Here is a 19,090-nt window from a genome sequence, read left to right as displayed (position 1 = left end):
ACATACGCTGAACAAGTGAATGCACGAGTGAATGGATGCATCTGTACTGTTAGTGATGCCATGGAACAGTTTGGATGCCTCCCTGACCACCACCAGAATTTCCATCAGTGCCTAGAAAGCAAGTTAAAACAAACAAATCCAGGAAAACACCTATCATGTCCTAAGCTTCAAGACAAATCCCACAGGCTCTTCTGTCCATCAGATGGCCACACCCAGACTCTCCTGAGCAGACCTTCTGAAGCAGCCCCTTAATTCTGCACTCAGGTTGTTAAAGTACTTTCTATGATTTCTCTATAGCAGACATCAGCATATCACAGCCCACCACCCAAATCTAACCCACTGCTAATGTTTGTATGGGACTGGGGGCTAAGAATGGCTTTAACGTTTTTAAATGGCTGGGGAAAAAATTCAAAAGAAGAATATTTAGTGTCATGTCAACATTACATGAAATTGAAATTTCAGTGTCCACATACAGGGTTTTTCTTGGTGTACGTTGGACCGCCACCATGCCCATTCATTGGCATACCGTCTATGGCTGCATTTGCCCTGCAAAGGCAGAGGTGAATAGTTGCAACAGAAACTGTACTGCAAAACCTAAAATATTTACTGTCTGTTCCGTTACAAGAAAAGTTCGCTGACACCTGCTCCAAACTAACTTTACTTACATGTACAAAAGTAATCTTTAGGGGAAGCACGATCCAGGGACAGAGAGTTAATTCAAAAGATTTCGTCAGACCCACTTGGCATCTGCATCCTGTCTCTAACACTCATTTGCATCTGATGCAAAGGCAAGCTACTCAAACTCCCTGAGTCCCCATTTTCCCCACCAGAAATGGGGCTAATGATACCTACGTCACTGGGTTGTTGTGAAGTTAAAAAAGAGATAAATGTGAAATACTCTGACACAGACTTTGGCCATACTCATGACTCAATAAATGCTAGCCGTCAGGATTATATACCGTGACTCGAAAGAAGAAAATTCTGGAAACGCAGAGGAACGCAAGTACGTTAGAAAGGGAATCAGAGGCCAAATGTCATCCCCCCCACCCCGCCCCCAGAGGCTGGCTAATATCCAGAAGGTTTGGGAGATGTTAAAAACAAAAGAACAACAAACTGCATAATCAGCATATAACCAAATCCAGATGGATTTGGTTCATTTGCTATTTTGCACTGGTTGTCCTTCTCTCCCCCATAAACCCCATCCCACTGGCAGGCCAAGTGAGAAGCAAATACACAGTCGTCTCATGTATATACGACAAAATTGAAACCATTTGCTTTTTTTGTAAAATTTGGAGCTAAGTGTTCGGGAGAGACAGTTGGGGTTGGCCATTCAAGCTGCTGATTCGATGCGCTCGTTCAAATCTGCCTTCTATCCACAACCTGTCCACGTGGGTCTGTCACTCGCAATATGTTTCAGAGACACCCCAAAGTGAAATCCATTTGCATCCACTTGGTATGAAGAACTCAGTGTCACTAAGCGTCACCTGGAAACACGGCCCCCACCGCCAAAAGCTGCTCCCGCACCTCCGCGTGTTCAGGACTAAGCCTCAAAGCTGGAAACAGTCACACCACAGCCCTCGGCTGGGAACGCGCTCCCGGCGGCGCAGAAGCTGACCCCGCGCGTGCGTCCTCACTCCTCATTCAGGGTCTTAACTGCTGGACCACGTGACTTCCTATCATTTACTTTTCCATGCGCTCTGGTGTACCACTCAAGACAACGAGAGTAATAAGATCACACACAAATGCAAGCCCCACGTCTTTATTCCCGGTTTGGACATCCTTTGAAGGACTGAATATTCAATCCCACAGACCCACAAACATCAGACTGGGATTCTTGTGGCAGACTACGAAGAGGTTTCATTTCAAGGTCCAGCAAGACTTCCAGTTATGTTACTCTATTCCAGCCTTAATTTTTTAAAAAACATATTAACTGTGATCTTATGCTTAGGCTTAAACAATAGAAAACTGGGGGTGGGGGGCAGTGGGTGCTATACAGACTCTAAGATCCCTGCTCCGGACAAGGTACATTTTTCAATCAAGGCTCATGAATTCCTATTTACACGAGAAATTTTAGGGACCAAACTTTTTTCTCTGATTTAAAAAACACAAATGCCTAGGCAACAGGCAGGTTTTCTCAGTGCAGAATATCAGCATTCTATTTGTAAAGTTATTGGTTAAGGTGTGAATACATTATAAATAGAATAAAGCTACGAACAACTGAGACTCTGATGGTAAATGAGACCATCTGAAAACTTTGCAGTCTGGCAGTCACAGCAAGACGACAGCCTCTGAAAGCATATGCTATTTTCATCTTCTGCAATCAAATCACAGCTTCAATTAAAGACATATACTGTGTGTTAGAACACATGGGATGGCATCAAAATTTTCCAAGAACACTATCTCTCTCTTCTGTTAGATGAGGTATACCATCTTCCGCAAAACAGCTGGATCGTTTGTCAATAACCAAGAGCACCAGATGGTTAGAAACATCCAGATACTTGAAAACATCTGGGTATTCCATCCTTCATCCAGATGTTCAGAGACCCCTAGATGCAGCCTGCTACCTTTGGTTACATAACTCCAAAACGCATTTGGCCAAGAGGTAAGTTTGCTTCATCCATCCCTTCTCGGGATAATTATGTTTGGCAAAAGAGGCCTATGTTCTTTGGGGAATAATGCTGATATGGGAATTTATTTCATCAGTATGAATTAACCAAACTATTTCTGGGGGATAAAAAACAAATGCAAAATTGTCTTGCTGTGTAAGGCAGGTTCAGCCATGTTCAACTATGTACTTGGAGTTCACAGAAGTGTAACTACCCCTAGACACCAATCACAGCCAGAGTTTAGCATGACAGTTCACACAGAAGGTGATTAAAAAAAAAAAGTGTGTTGGGTGAATGCCGGTAGAGTTTGTTAGAACGCTAGCGTACTCTTCCACTGGAAGATCCAGGTGTGATGGCAGATCTACATCTTGAATACTGTCATTCGTTCGTTCTTTCCACAAAGATTGACTTGGCTCCTACTGTCTTCAGAGTGACATACATGAGGCAGAGAAATCAACACTGAGTAAAACAGATACGGTTCCTGCCCTCATGGAGTTTCCAGACTAGCTGGAGAGAAGAGATTAAGCAAATATTCTCACCCAAATGAATATACCATTATCCATAGGTCATGGTAAGTGCTATGAAACTAAGGTAAAGAGTATTGGGAGGAGGTCTGATGGAGATTAGGAGGTCAGAAAGAAAATACCTGAAGTCTTAAAAGATGACGCTTAGCAAGGAAGGCTGGGGAAAGCATTCCACCCAGAGCCACCCAGAGCCACCCAGAGCCGACGGCATGGCTGGGCGGGGAAGCACAATGCCTGGAATAGCTTGACTTCCTCACAGAGCACAGGGGAGGCTGAATGCATAGAGTGGTAGGTATGACTCCAAAGGGGCAGCTCGAGGGAGATCTCTATGGTAGTGGTTACGTGAACCCACACATGTGAGGAAATGGCAGAGAACGTAAATCACCAAAAACTTCATGGCTTAAAATCACACAAATTAATCACCTTCCCATTCTATGTATCAGAGGTCCAACACGGATCTCACTGGGTTAGCCCCAGGCGTCAGCAGGATGCACTCCTTCCCAGCATCTCTAAGGGGAGAATCCACCCCATCGTCCTTTTCACCTTCCAGAGGCTCAGCTTCCCTTAGCTCATGCACACTCTCTCCACCTGCAGAACCAGCGGTGTCTGGTGAGTTCTCACTCTGAGTGCCTCATCTGATTCCCTCTTGCACTTTTAATCATCCTTCTAATTACACTGGGCCCACCCAGATAATCCTGGATAATCCCTCTATTTTAAATTCAGCTGATTAGTCATCTTAATCTCACCTGCAACCTTAATTCCCCTTTGCCATGTGACCTAACATAGTCACAGGTTCATCTCTGGGGCCAGAGTTCTACCCACTGCAGTACTATATGCTCACATTGTACCAATGTCAGTTTCCTGGCTTGGATATCGCGTTGGCCCAAAAGCTCGTTTGGGTTTTTCCATAACATCTTATGGAAAAACCCAAACGAGCTTTTGGGCCAGCCCGATACTTTACCATCGTTATGTAAGATGTAAGCACTGTACAAAGCTGGATAAAGAGTCCATGGATCGTCCCTGCTATTTTTTGTAGCTTCCTATGAATCTATAATTGTTTCAAAATAAAGGGTTTTTTCAACCATTTTTTTTAAACAGCCAACACTTAAAAGACATATGTGTATGACACAGGTTCAAAGTACTTTACATGTATGATCCCATTCAATCCCCGCAACTCTATAAAATAGGTACTATTCCCGTTCTCCAGATGAGGCGACTGAAGCCAAGATAGGTTTTATTTATTAATTTAATAATAGGTTTTATTAATTTAATTTGGCCATTTGAATCCAAATAGGGTGTCTCTAAAGGTTGTATCGTAACATGTGTTTGTTTTATGGAGTCAAATTTTAATTAAGGTGCCAAATATATAAACCATACCCCAAAAACAGACTGCTGAGAATGACTATCACTGAAAGAGAAAAACAAAGTCCTAGAAGACAATAACCCTAGATGAGCCTTAAAAGGCCATTTGGGAGGCTAAATGCTGACCTGTCTCGGAAGAACCTCCCAAACAGCTCTCTCCATTGCCTAAAAAATTGAGTTGGAGCCAGGGTAAAGACTGAGAGTACATGGGTTAATCCACCATGCCTTGGGAGCCACTGCTTACGAGTTAATCTACAGGGCAGTTTCCTACTGAATGCGAGCTACCTTTCTTTTCCTTCCTTTCTCCCAAACACCTGGGTCCAAGAACGAATGGGGCTGTCCACATAAATCCTTCACTTCTGAAAACTGTCTTCAAGGATGTGTGGCACAAAGCACCTCTTGTTCATTCCCACCCTTTCATGGTTTTAGCTCTGGGGAATGGACATTTGACCATGACCAGGTCCAAAAGACAGGCAGCCTAGATTCTCTCCTGAGAATCTAAACCTGCAGCTGAGACACAAAGGCAGGAGATCAGAGCTGAATCATCAACCCAAGGACGGTTCATGAAAATAGACCGTTCCGTGAGTTTGTGGCCATGGTGACCACAGGCCCCCAAGCACAAGGATGAAAGCTACACACTGAGGATGACAGTCCGAGGTACACTGGGTCCCTGATGCACCAACTCTGGGCTGCTCCCCTCTGAAAAATAAGCCGCAGTGTGTTTGCCTTTTTGTTACATGCAACCAAAGTCGTACCAGATACAGTATCACGTTTTCCCTCTCAAGTTATCCAGTCTTTTCTGCTGCTTGCAACTGAAGAGCCCTAAAGGATGCGATGCCTCCAACCATAATAGAAAGCTGGAAATTCTCCAATTCTTTATGCTCTCCCCTCTCATCCCTCCATTCGCATTACCTTCAAAACAAAAACTTTTCTAGAAATTTAAATACACACATAGCAAAAAAACAAAAACAAACAAAAAAAAACAATCCTCCCAAGCCCAGGGCTCCTAAAGGTTTCTACAGACTGCTTCTCAGTTGCAGGAGGGCCACTCAATTGTCACCTCCTCTAGGAAGTAGGGATCAAGTGCATGTCATCCTCTAACTCTGAATTTGAGCGACGAAATGCCTCTAACACAAAGGGAAAATGACTCACATCCCCTCGGTGTTTTCTAAAGGGATATTGTTAGAACCAATTTCTACTCCTGAATCTTTTGTGCTCCAGGATAGAAGCAGGCAGCGGTCCAAACGCTGTGTAACCTTTTCAGCAGCCATAAGGAAAAAGTCACTACCACTTTGCTTTTTATACCAAGGCTGAAGAACGAACGCGCAAAGCCAATGCACGAGGGGATTAGCGATGTCTTCCAAAAAAGAAACAGAAAATGTTTATGGGGAGTGAAAATGAATGATAATCGTCTCACTGTCCACTCTCATTTCCTAGTGGTTGCACCAAGTCCCTGGATGTCATAAACACTGAAAGGGGAGTAAAACGCTCTAATAAATCAAGGTGAGGACACTGGGAAAGGAGCCGGCGGTGAGGCACACCTGCTGAGAGTGCCTCACTAACTCTCGGGCCAGTGAGTCAACAAGCAGAGAGCAGCCTTCCAGAACCTACATGGGGGCGACCCCCAAGCAGAGGGAAAACAGATTCCTCCTGCTTCACACAAGTGTGAGCGCACACACCATGCATGCACACGCACATCCTCTAGTTCTGAGGACGACGACAATGCACGCATCTCTGATACCTTCCCACCTTCCCACCACTTCTCTATGCTGCAGTCCAGCATTTCTTAACTCAGCACTACTGACACACTTCTTCACGCGGGGGTTACCCTGCACATTGTCGATGTTTAGCAGCATCCCTGGCCCCAACCCGCTAGATGCCAGGAGCCCCTCTCCATTACACTGTGACAAACAAAACATGTTTCCAGACTTTGCCAAAGATCCCCTGGGAGGCAAAATCAATCCCAAGGAAGGACAACTGCTTTGCCTGAACTCACTCTGTGTGTGCGTATGTATTTACCCAAAACCCCATCAGCACTGAAGTCCCTACAGTTGTTTATCCAAACCTCCACCTGGGTAACCTCTACTCATCCTTCCACATTCAGCCTCAGAACAACTTACATCCAAAAGCCTTCTCTGACTCCTCTGTTCCTTGGAGGATGTAAATACCCCTTCTCCAGGTGTCCCTGGTTTCCTGGACCATAGGAGCCCCAGCCCACCCATGGACTCCTCTCTTGCCAGCCTTCGACTCTAGATTCTACCTCTCTTGCAAGGAGGAAGCATATTTATCTCACCTTTTGTGTCCCCAGCGCTCAGGAGAGTGCTGGGTCATAGCAGATGCTCCATAAAGGCTTGTTAGAAAAATGAATAATGAATGAACAAAGAGACAAAGGGAAGCGGCAGCAGGAGGCATGTCATGGAGGATACACGAGTACAAGATTCTACAGCTTTAAAAACAGCATGGAGAAGTTCTCCAGCCAGGAGTCTACTACCTGGGATGGAACACAGCAAAAAAAAAAAAAAAAAAAAATTACATCATCATCACACAGAAATAGAATTTCATGGGTTGTAAAGCCAGATGAAGCAGCAGAGAGACAGTACAGGAATAAAAAGGCCCCATTTTCCAGATTAGAAAACTGAGGCTCAGAAAGGTCAAACACGTTCTCCAGGGCCACACAATGGAGAAGTGAGAGAACTGTGATTTGAAGGTAAGCCTTGAGGTCTCTGTACCACCAACCAGGAAACAACGCTGCACGTGGGGTGAGAGCTGTCCACTTGAATCCTATGGCCATGGGAAACATGGGAAACATTTTAAGCAGAAGACTATGCACATCTTGGGACTTCCCAGGTGGTCCAGTGGTTAGGACTCCACGCTTCCTCTACAGGGGGCACGGGTTTGATCCCGGTTGGGGAACTGAGATCCTGCTTGCTGTATGACGCAGCCCCCCAAAAAAAACCAGAGGAAGAAGAAGAAGACTACTTGGATCTCTTGCCAAGATGCTAAGTGTGTGACAAGAGAGGCACTCTCACTCGCTTTGTGGCGGTGGGGGGAGAACGGACACGGTCCTCTGGGAAAGGAATGTGACAGCACATGTTAAGAGACCATGTGATGGTTGAACCTTTGAACCAGCTGTTCCACTTCAGGAGATTTAACCAAACAAAACCATCTAAGACACACACACAAGCCCACGCCTGCTCAGTGCCCAGATGTAGACACTGTGCACTGCACTTATGACAGCAAACAACAACAACGAAAGTAGAAACCCCCTAAACATTCAACAATAGGATAATGGTTAAATAAACACAGATCCACTCCACTGAATACTATGGTACTATGTAAAAGGGTGTTTATCAGGAGAGTGCTAAAATGGGAGGAGAGATTTGGTTAGAATGTTGCGTGAAAAACCTAGGAGTCATATTTTTTAAAATGCAATCACGACTTAGATAATCTGTAGCATATTCGCACAATGCAATACTCGACAACCAGGAGAACAAATGAGCTACAACCTTATGCAACACTAAGCATAAATCTTATAAGCATAATGTTGAAAGAAAGAAGCCAGACACACAGGAGTACCCACTGGACGATTCCATTTGTAGAAGGTAATTCCATTTACGTAAGATCAAAAGCAGACAGAACTCATCTTTGCGGTCCAAAGGCAGGATAGTGGGGAGCCTCGGTGAGGTCTGGGGGATAATGATTGAATGACAGCAGAAGCGGGCTTCAGAGTTATGTTTTCTTTCCTGATCCAGTTACTGACTGCCTGGGTGTGCTCTGTTTATTCACCGTCATCCAGCAGCAAGAATGCCCACTTTTCACGTGTGTGTGTTTTATTTCCACAGAGTTTTAAAACCACAGTCACAATTCCATAAAAACAAGAAGCTGCCTCTGAGTTGGGAGAAAGTCAATCACGGCATTAATGGAGGTTGTCTTTCGATGGACACACCATGGAAACTGTCTTATCCTCTTTCTACTTCTCTATATTATCCGAACAATTCAATAATAAGCATTTTTATGGGAGGGGAGGGAGTAAACAGTACTTAAAACGTGTGGCAGGGTCACACGAATATACCAACAGTGTTCAAAGACTTGAGATGCGGGTGTGTGTGGGCACGCGTGTGTTTTACCATGAGAAACACTGCCAGGCAGGAGGAAGGAGGTCCTTCTAATCTCCACAGGAATGTTCTCTCTCACTGGCCAGGCTGGACAACTAACCACAGAGAGACAGAGTTTAAAATCTGCCAGGAATCATTAAAGAAACACTAAAGATATATCACAGTAAAAAAGTATGAAAGCACATATGCCAAAATACTGTGGATAGGGTAGTTGGGGATTTTTATTTTCCTCTTATCTGTATTTCTGTGTTTCTTAAGTACTGGAAATGTATGTATTATTTGTGCTGAGTTACTCATCTGAAAATGGGGATAACAGAAACTTGAGTAACTACAGTAAACCATGTAAGCACACACGGGGTGCGATAAGCATATTTAAGAAGTGGTTTTCTTTCTTCTTCACATAATTATTTTCGTGTTGTATAAAACTTGCAAAGGTATCGTTAAGAGTACAGGGCGAAAGATTTTTCTTCCAGAAAACAACAGTTCCACTTCTCATTCTCAACGTTTCTAGTACTATTTCCCCAGTGCTGTTAGGTACTAAATTTTAAAGAAAGGTAGCTCTTCTAGGTAAACCTCTACTTTTGCCTCATGTTTAATGGTTTCTTACATACAGTCCGGGGAGAGAGGGGAGGGAGGGGAGGGAGGGGAGGGAGGGGAGGGAGGGGAGGGAGGGGAGGGAGGGGAGGGAGGGAGGGGGGAGGGGGGAGGGGGGAGGGGGGAGGGGGGAGGGAGGGGAGGGAGGGGAGGGAGGGGAGGGAGGGGAGGGAGGGGGAGGGAGGGGGAGGGAGGGGGAGGGAGGGGGAGGGAGGGGGAGGGAGGGGGAGGGAGGGGGAGGGAGGGGGAGGGAGGAAGCCCCTATTTATAAATAAAACCAAAAACTAAAAAACATTTAAGCATCATGAACAAGGCTAAAGGCCCCCGCGGCTCTCAGTCCTGGCCCTTTTCCACACTGTCTGCCCCCTACAGAGATAGTAATAATAATATATATACAATAAGCTGGGTGTGCACTTCCTAGGTCTCCTGGTCTGCGTTTCCTTACATATACGTGTACCCGGGTCACAATACATGCAGATTCTTTCAGCAGTTCCAGGCATCCAACAGTTAACACCCTCTCACCAGGAAGGAAACGTGCTCACCAGGCCCACACGGAGGGAGCCCAGGGTCTGCTGTTGCTCCTACACGGAAGTGACAGTTTGAGGGTCTTTCACATACCTCCTGTCTCCCTCCCAGTTATAAGTCCCCCCATTATGGAGCCTGGGGTCAGAACTGAGTTGTCCAAGCCTGAACCTGTTAAGTGTTCATCGCTTAGAAGATCAAGAAGAGGATTTGTTTATACATGTTGGGCCTTGTATTACCATAAAAAAAATTAGCTTAAGACATACAGGGAGCGTGATCAATAGCAAAACAACCAGTCCACAAACACCAACGAAGCTGCCAGAAGTGCTCACACCACACCTTTTCCTCCTGTTTTGTTAACCCTCAGGTCACCTGGCATTTTTCACAAGTCTTGTATCTGCTTCCCAAGTCTTCTGGGAGACAGCCCGCAAATCACACGTTAGTTCAGACTTCTAGAGCCCCAGGTGTTTGCAATCCTCCTCAAGCCCGACACAGGCAGCTAGCACTTTGCCGCACTCAAGGTCCGTCTCTCGGGGGCTTCCTGAGGGTCCACTCTGATGCCACGCCTGCCTGGCTCCTGTTCATACCGTCAACGGGGTGCCCCTGCCCTCAGAGGTGGTTCCCGGTCTCCACTAGTGAGATTCATTCCTCTCTGGAAATTTTACTGGGTTCTCTCAGGGGCTAAAACGTTGGAAAGGGGTGGGATGAGCTGAGAGGGATGTCAGAGCAGGCGAGGGTGAGAAAAACTCTGTTCTCACCAGCCCTACCCTGACTGGTGGAGGCCAAGACCCAAGACCAAGGTTAAGGCACGGAAACCCCCATCCCAGAGAAATGCCCAACGCAATGAGATGAGGCATGGCTTTCCCACCGCGACCGGCATGCAGGCTGCACCCTGTACTCGCTGGGGGCGGGGCTGGGGTGGCTGCACCATCACGATGACCGCTCTTGTTGTCACAGACTCGGGGCCACTTACCAGCTGTGATGGCAAGTCCTTCTGACCTACAGCCAAAGCCATCAATCTGGAGATGTGGCCTTGCTCTCAGACAGGAATAGAATCAGCTTGTGTTTGTCATTCAGTGAAAAATTCATTCATTCGATCAACAAACATCCTGTGTGCTAGTGTGCATGCGTGAGAATGTGCGCAGATTGCTGCCATGTGCTGTGTGCAGAGCACAAAGGACCCTTTGCCAGAAAAGGCAGCAAAGATTTCGGTGTAGCTTAAGGAAATTCACGAGTAGATGGAAAGACAGTAAGTGAAGTGTTCTTATGGGAGATGCCGTATTACTTTTGGATATGTGATCGCATAAAAAAAAACCCACCAATCAGTGTAGCACGGTGGGGTGAGGGAGGAGCTATGGGTGGTGATGGTGATGGTGACGGTGACGGTGACGGTGATGGTGACGACGGACGAAGAAGAGCTAAAGGAGAAAGATAGGAGGGAGGATGAGAAAACAGCGACAACCACAACACTCACAGCTCTGACAGTCACTGAACGCTGACTGCTGCCGGTCTAAGCATCACACACATTTGACCTCATTTAATCCTTTCAACAATCCTATCCTAAGTCCAATTATTATCCCCATTTTACACAGGGGAACATTCAGAGTGAGAAGAGTTACGCCATGGTCCGAGGAGGGGACCCAGAATTCAAATCCATGGCATCTGCCCGACTCTGGCAACCATGTTCACAACCACCGAGGCAGACGCTGCTGCGTGCCCCCCTCTGATCACTCCCTGTCCTCTTTGTAAACAGCACCCCAGTTTAGTTCTGAGTAGCCACGTACCCAGTAAAGACAATCACTTTTTCAGGCTCCCTTGTAGCTATAGGGTGACCGTGTGATAGACACTCTGGCGTGAGCCTCTTGCCTGCCCCCCTTCTTCTTGTTAAGGAAGAAGATGTGATGCCTGGAGGCTGAGCAGCCGCATGCTAAGAATGGCTGTGGGGGTGGGGGTTCCCTGGTGGCACAGTGGTTAAGAATCCGCCTGCCAATGCAGGGGACATGGGTTCGAGCCCTAGTCCGGGAAGATCCCACATGCCGCGGAGCAACTAAGCCTGTGTGCCACAACTACTGAGACTGCATGCCACAACTACTGAACCCCGCGTGCCTAGAGCCCGTGCTCCAGAACAAGAGGAGCGCCACCGCAATGAGAAGCCCATGCACCGCAACGAAGAGTAGCCCCCGCTCACCACAACTAGAGAAAGCCCACACACAGCAACGAAGGCCCAAGGCAGCCAAAAATAAATTTAAAAAATAAGTTAAAAGAAAAAAAAAAAAAAAAAGAATAGCTGAGGGGAGAGACCACAGCACTTCCAGCCCCTGATGGCATCACAGACATGATGGGCTCCCAACTGAACAGCCTACCTCTAAGTCCCTTGTAACAAGAGAGAGATGAAGGCCTGGCTGGGAAAGCTGGGGTCCAGGCCAAGCCCTTCCTGATGCAGGCACTGCAGGAAGGTGAACCCCAGTCAGTACAGGACGCACTTAAGCTCCCTTCCGTCCATCAGCGGCACAGACGGGACATCACATATGGGATCTGGTTTTGGTTCTGAAGCCTTTAGGGTCACGGTACTTGACCGCAATCTGAATTTCGCTAACTCAGATGGAGATTTTTTTTTTTTTTTTTTTTAGGTGCAACCTGTACAACGTCTAACATGAGAGACATCCAGTAAGTATGTGTTCAGTAAAACGAGCAGGAGAGCAAGAAAGCAGACCATGAGCAAGACTTCTCATGAAGAGGCATGTTGAGGGCCAGGGGAATCCTGCCTGCCTTTAGCCTTAGCACTTGTATTAGTTTCTTATTGCTGCTGTAATAAATAACCCTAAACTTAAGCCTTAAAATAACACCAATTTATTCTCTTACAGTTCTGGAGGTCCCAAGTCCTTCTCACTGAGCTAAACTCAAGGCATCAACAGGACTGCTTCCTTCCGGAAGCCCCAGGGGAGAATCTGCTACTTCCCTCTCCCAGCTTCTGGAGGCCACCTGCATTCCTTGGTTCACAGCCGCATCACCTTTGCTTCCTGCTTCCATTGTCACCCGGCTACCTTCTTCCCCTGTGGTCAAATTTCCCTCTGCCTCCCTCCTACAGGAATACTAATAAGAATGCTTAGGGCCCACCGAGGTAATCCAGGATGATGTCCCTTCTCAAGACCCTTCATTTGACCACATTGACAAAGTCCTTTTTGCCATATAAAGTCACAATCACAAGTTCCAGGGACTAGGACCTGGGTATTTTTGGGGGCCATTGGTCAGCCCACCACAGTCCTCCATTTATTTACTGAAGACCAGGCACTGGGCTAGCAATGAACGGGCAGCAGTGAACTGGGATCGTAAAAAATACCTTTTCTAACAGACTCTGCCTAAGCTCTTGGTGAATCACGTCCTATAACGCAGTCAGAGCATATAAATCACAATGAGTTAAAGACAATAGTACAGGATCAAAAAGTTAAAGTTACTGATGAATTCTTACCATAATCTGACAAAGGTTTTTGGAGAGCTGTCACAGGAAACGCTGAAGAAGAAAACAAGGAGGTTGGAAGTGGGTCATGAAAGAGAAAACACCTGGAAGCCTAAAATGAAGAAAAGAGCGGGCTACTCAAAAGACACACCACACAAGTGGGGTTCCCCGGGAATTGTGGGAAGAAACGGGGCTCCCTGGGAACTGTGGGAAGAGGTGGGGTTCCCCGGGAATTGTGGGAAGAAACGGGGCTCCCTGGGAACTGTGGGAAGAGGTGGGGTTCCCCGGGAATTGTGGGAAGAAACAGGGTTCCCCTGGAGCTGTGGAAAGAAGGGGGATTCTCCAGGAACTGTGGGAAGAAATGGGGTTCCCAGGAACTGTGGGAATAAGTGGGGGTTCCCCAGGAGCTGTGGGAAGAAGTGGGGTTCACATTTCTAGACTCTTTGATGTGCAGCAAGAAATGTACCCTTCTAGTCACAAAGGAAGCAAGCCCAACAAATACACTGAAAAGACATTATTAATGGATGAACAGCTGAGGCTACACAGGGGCCGGTCTTCGGGAAGAATGCCCGGATGGACTCCCACATAACTCTGGGAACTCCTGCGGGTGCCATAAGACAGGATTCTAAAAGAGCTACTGCCACAGGGGCAAGAAAATCTCCAGCGGGACCCTGATCGCTTGACCAGCCAACACATAACCACCACTGGAGACTTAGGTGGAAACAGCTGTGCTCACCCTTCCAGAATCTTCTACCATAAAATGTCCAGGGATACCATGGATATTATTATTCTATACTGCACCTCCCCAAATCCTTCCTATCTCACATTTTCTTTGTGTCACTTGTTCCATTTTTGAATGAAGGAAGAAGAAGCCATCTGTTCATTACAAAAGCACCTGAGCTACAATATCATGTATTACTAAAAGGTAATTCTTAGGGAAGACTTAGGCAGCGACACACAGATGCTTCTCCAAATGTGGGCAGCTGTCTATATATAAACACAGCTCGAATCAACTGTGGGGTGTACCAGCCAAAGTCGACTGGTCATGTGAAGCACATCTGGATTAAGACCTGTTCCCAATCAAAGGAAAGTCATTCTTCCTGGTGGTCCGACCACTTAACTTAAACAAAAAGAACTGAGCCAACTTCCATCAATGAGCCTTTCTTCCAACCGAAAAGAAAAAAGAAAATAAAAAATGAGAGTTGGCTACTGGTTATGGCGATGTTTTGCCACAAGGTTAATAATGATGGGTTTCAGGTCACTGGCAATTTCTCATTTCAAACGAACTTGAACCATCAACCCTCAAGGGCCGATTGTTTAATGTGGGCTGTCTGCACCCACAGCGCTTCTCGGACACCCAAGTGGTGGGTGGGTGACATTCTGCCATTGCATCATTACCAAAAACAAGAGAGAGACTTTTCATCCTTAAAATTTAAAAAAAAGTGCTCATATGCTTGAGCTCCATGGAAGACCCATAGGCTTGTTCCATTTCATGAGGACTGGAACTTGAATTAGTTAGAGACTTGTAATCAATTCACAGGAACTGGGCTCCTTCTTCCAGAGGGAACTTGGGAGGAAAACATTTGAAATATCCCTGCCACCATTCAGAAGACTCCACAGCTTTTTCCTCCATACTGCTGGTCACTTTTTCTCAGATGCTCATTTCACTTCTAAGTGGCCCAGACAGAGGGTTCAAGGCTCCCCCTTCCCCAGTACTGAGAAAGCAGGCTGGACGGACAGAAGAATAAATGAATAAAGCTGCTTAAGTTGGGAAGGGAAACACTGGGGAGTAGTGGAGATGATGGAAAACAAGAAATCACACGCCCTTCGGATGTCTTTACTCAGCCCCAGCTAATTGTTGTCTCCTCCTCCAATTTTTAAATCTAATGGGAACGCCAGCTTTTTACGTGACATCTCCCAATTTGTATATGTATCTCAGCCATTTTTTTAATTAATTAATTTTATTTATTTATTTTTGGCTGCGTTGGGTCTTCGTTGCTGCGCGCGGGCTTTCTCTAGTTGCGGCGAGCGGGGGTTACTCTTCGTTGTGGTGCGCGGGCTTCTCACTGCAGTGGCTTCTCTTGTTGCAGAGCACGGGCTCTAGGCTCACGGGCTTCAGTAGTTGGGGCACACGGGCTCAGCGGCTGTGGCTCGTGGGCTCTAGAGCACAGGCTCAGTAGTTGTGGCGCACGGGCTTAGTTGCTCCGGGGCATGTGGGATCTTCCCAGACCAGGGCTCAAACCCATGTCCCCTGCACTGGCAGGTGGATTCTTAACCACTGTGCCACCAGGGAAGCGCTTGGTCATTTTTTAAAGTCACTGTGTGAGCAAAACAAAACACATCTGCCAGCAGGTGATGTCTACTGATGCAGAGGAGCATGACACTGAGTTTTCTCCTCCAGAAGTCATATCCAAAGCCATGGCTTGTCCCTGGTCTGGGCCAAGACAAGTGTGAAAAGGGGAGGCAGAGAGGCAGGAGGAAAATCTGGGAGCTGCAGGCTGGTCCTCAGACTTTCCTAAGTGATATACTGGCCTGTCAAATTTCATGACCTGGGGAGGATGATAAACACACTCAAAAACCTCATCTAATTTTAGAGTAAGTTACTTTGACGCATGAACCAACTTGTGGGCAGATCAGCCTCCACACTGTGACCTAAGCTATGCCAAATACCCCCTGAAGGAGGGAGAGGAAGGGCTCCATTCTAACACGCTGCACCGCATTCGTGAGGCCAGGGGGAGTCTGTCATCCAGGGCCCCATACTCCCCAGGTGAGCAGGCAGTGACAAGAGGCAGTCCTGATCTACGCTGCTCCTTCCTGCGTTCTAATTATAGGCAAAGAGCCCTGAGGTCCTGGAGGGTTTGGTTTCTTAACCTGAGACTTGAATCTTCCTTCCCACAGTTTTTTTTTGTCTTAACTGGCTGTGGCGCAGAGCCCCAGGGAGGCTTCTTCTGCCTGAGATAAACACAGGGCACCCTCACAGTCCTAATTAACAGATTTTTTTTTCCTCCTCCCAAGTTTCACCAAAGGAAATCCTTCCCACGGTCAGTCTTAGCTGGGCTGGAAGTCGAAACCAGATTCACAAAAGTGCAACAAGATGTACAAGAAATTAAGTTTCCTTGATAACATAAAAGTGCTGAAAATTAAAGAAAAGCCTTGCTAGCTGGTAAAGGAAATTGACAGTTATCCACAGTAACTGGACAGGGACCAATCTGGAAAGGAAATTGACAGTTATCCACAGTAACTGGACAGGGACCAATCTCTACCCCTACCCCCCAAAACAACCCTCTCTATTAAGAGACTAAAAAAATACAATACCAAATATTATGTGTGAACCTTGACTGACCGCAGACTCATTGAAAACCAAAAGCTATGAAAGACATTTTGAGGATAACTGGGTAAATCTGGTTACAGACTGTACATTCTTTTATGTTAGTGAATTATTATCATTTCATAGACATGATAACATGGATAAACGTGATTACGTAGAACAAGGTCTTTAGTTTTAGGAGATGCCTGCCAAAGTACTTAACTGTAAAGAGTGTCAATGTCTGCAACTTACATATATGGATGGATGGATGGATGGATGGACGGATGGATGGATGGACGGATGGATGAATGAATGGATGGGCGGATGGATGGATGAATAGGTGGTTGGATAAATAGGTGGGTGGATGGATGAATGGATGGGTGGGTGGATGGATGGATGAAAAGATGGCTGGACAGAAACACGTTAAGACATTAGCAATTATTGACTCTAGATGGTGGGCCTGTGCTAATTCACCGTACTACTGAAGTGTTGTTTGAATTTTCTGTATGCTCAATAATTTTTACAACCAAAAGTTAAGAAACCTGTTACTTTCAGAATTTCAGTGTTTTAATTAACCTTTCTAAAAATCACACTTTTTAAAGTATGTCTTACAAAGAGTCCCATGTCACAAGTGGGGATAAAGTGAGAGTTACTCCAATTGATATTATAGAGAAGAGGGTCTGACTGTTGAGATCCCAGCTTGAGGGTCTTTTCCAGGACATGCCTAGAACACTAAACCCATTCCTTCAACTGACTGATGAGGAAACTGAGGCTCAGAGACTCCCCCACAATCACCAAACAAGTTAGGCACAGCTCAAGGGACCTCATGGATCCCAGGGTTCCTCTCTACAATGTACAGAACCACGGAGTTGATTGGCCTTGCCTGATTCATAGCCGACTTTCAGGAGGGTAAAGGATGCCTTAGTGATGGCATTAGCATTCATCCTTCGTTATTTGGAAATGATGTGGTTTTCTCAGAACCGCGTACTTCAAATACACATTCTCCTCTTTCCCATTCACCCAGCAGACCCTTCACCACACTCACTGTAAAAGGCATTTTCCTGGGCACTTGAAAAAACACACAGATCTGCAGCCCAGGGTCCCTGCCCTGGAAATACTGACACCCTACAAGTTATGTGCTGGTATAAAGGACAAATCCCTAAGAGCTGTCCCTCAAAGGGTCAACTTCTAAAAATGGTTTCCAATCATTATATCTCAGTGACAGGAGAAAAAATGTTATCTTGATAGTAAAGGATTTAAATTTATCGCATGGCTGAAAACGGTTAGTGAATTGAAATTATAATGTAATGAATCATTTCCTGAAAACGTTGAGCCGCTATTCATGCCATTGCACGAAGAACTATTTAGGGATGTCGAAAGGAAAAAAAGAAAGTTAGGAAGCCTACCCAGGAAATCATTCCGATACGTATATACTTTCTTGAGGATTAAATTACTTTTTCAAAAGAATAGAAAATTGAACGGACTTCATGATTCCTGCTGGAAAAGAATTAAGCTGTCTCCTAATTTCTACCCAGTTCCTTCTGTTTTGAGCACTGCCCTTTCTAAGGGATGGGACCACCTGGATTTCACAGCTTCCCTCAGAGGCAGCCCTACAGATGAAGCGGTACCGTGGCTGGGACTTATACACCCTCTCCTGGCCTCTGTGTTCCCACCAAACCTCGCCACACTGCAGTTGAGACCACGCGACCCAAGTCTTGGCCCGCGTCCTTCGACGGCAACAAGGACGGCCTGCTTGATAAGAAAAGGGATTTTCAGCCACAGCTCAACAGATATGGGAGAAACCAGAGCAACGCCGTGAACTGATTCTGTGTGCTGGTTTGTACGTTCAGGTCCAATGATTCTTTGTTCTCAGTTGTGTTTCCTAATAAATGTAGGCAATCAGGATTCACTATACTCAAGCGATCAAGGTCATGTGTATACCTAAGGCTCTGAAGGTGAGAAGGTGCAGGGCCCCCGAAGGAAGAAGAGCTCATTCCTGGGATGACAGGACAAGAAGGCAGTGTCCGCTTTCACTCAACTGTGCCACTGTGTGTCACCGACTGAGCTTCACCTGGCGTTCAAAATCCCCCAGGCAAGGGCCTTTCTTTCAGAGACTCATTCCCCCGGGTTCTGGGGATGCTGAGAAGGATAGAGCTCCACCTACCCCCAGATACTAAAGGCTCACTACTCAGCCAAATCTCAGAATACTCGCCCACCTACCTCCTACGCTCCTGTCACACCAGAATGCTGACAGTGACACAACTCGTCTTTTCTGGTGCACACCTTAATCAAAAGGTGGAGGAGGAAGAATATGAGGGTTAGAAGAAGAACACTTGGGACTTCCCTGGTGGCACAGTGGTTTCGACTCCATGCTCCCAATGCAGGGGGCACAGTTTCGATCCCTGGTCAGGGAACTAGATCCCACATGCATGCCACAACTAAGAGTTCGCATGCCACAACTAAGGAGTCTGCATGCTACAACTAAAGAGCCAGCAAGCCGCAACTAAGGAGGCTGCCTGCTGCAACTAAGACCCCATGCAACCAAATAAATATTATTTTAAAAAAAAAAGAAGAACAGTTGCAGTGCAGCAGTAATAGAAACT

The 19,090-nt window shown here is 46.3% G+C and overlaps 1 protein-coding gene across 5 annotated transcripts in view; it reads right to left on the bottom strand.

The window, feature by feature from the left end:
- Positions 1-19,090, bottom strand: part of WWOX (WW domain containing oxidoreductase) — a 977,376-nt gene that overhangs the window by 777,143 nt on the left and 181,143 nt on the right. Inside the window, exons 6-7 of one of the 5 annotated variants that reach the window (XM_060130097.1) lie at positions 13,193-13,234; positions 11,083-11,141 (exon numbers count right to left, since the gene is read on the bottom strand). The exons of 3 other annotated variants lie outside the window; for them this stretch is intronic. In XM_060130097.1, coding sequence (XP_059986080.1) covers positions 13,223-13,234 — 12 coding nt within the window. In that variant the 3' untranslated portion in view covers positions 11,083-11,141; positions 13,193-13,222. Of the gene's footprint in view, positions 1-11,066; positions 11,142-13,192; positions 13,235-19,090 lie in introns of those variants that run through there. One more of the 5 variants, XM_060130092.1, reaches the window with a different exon arrangement.

Source organism: Lagenorhynchus albirostris, chromosome 19 (assembly GCF_949774975.1).
Source record: "Lagenorhynchus albirostris chromosome 19, mLagAlb1.1, whole genome shotgun sequence".
NCBI classification, from domain to species: domain Eukaryota; kingdom Metazoa; phylum Chordata; class Mammalia; order Artiodactyla; family Delphinidae; genus Lagenorhynchus; species Lagenorhynchus albirostris.
This window is presented reverse-complemented; position numbering and strand designations above follow the sequence as displayed.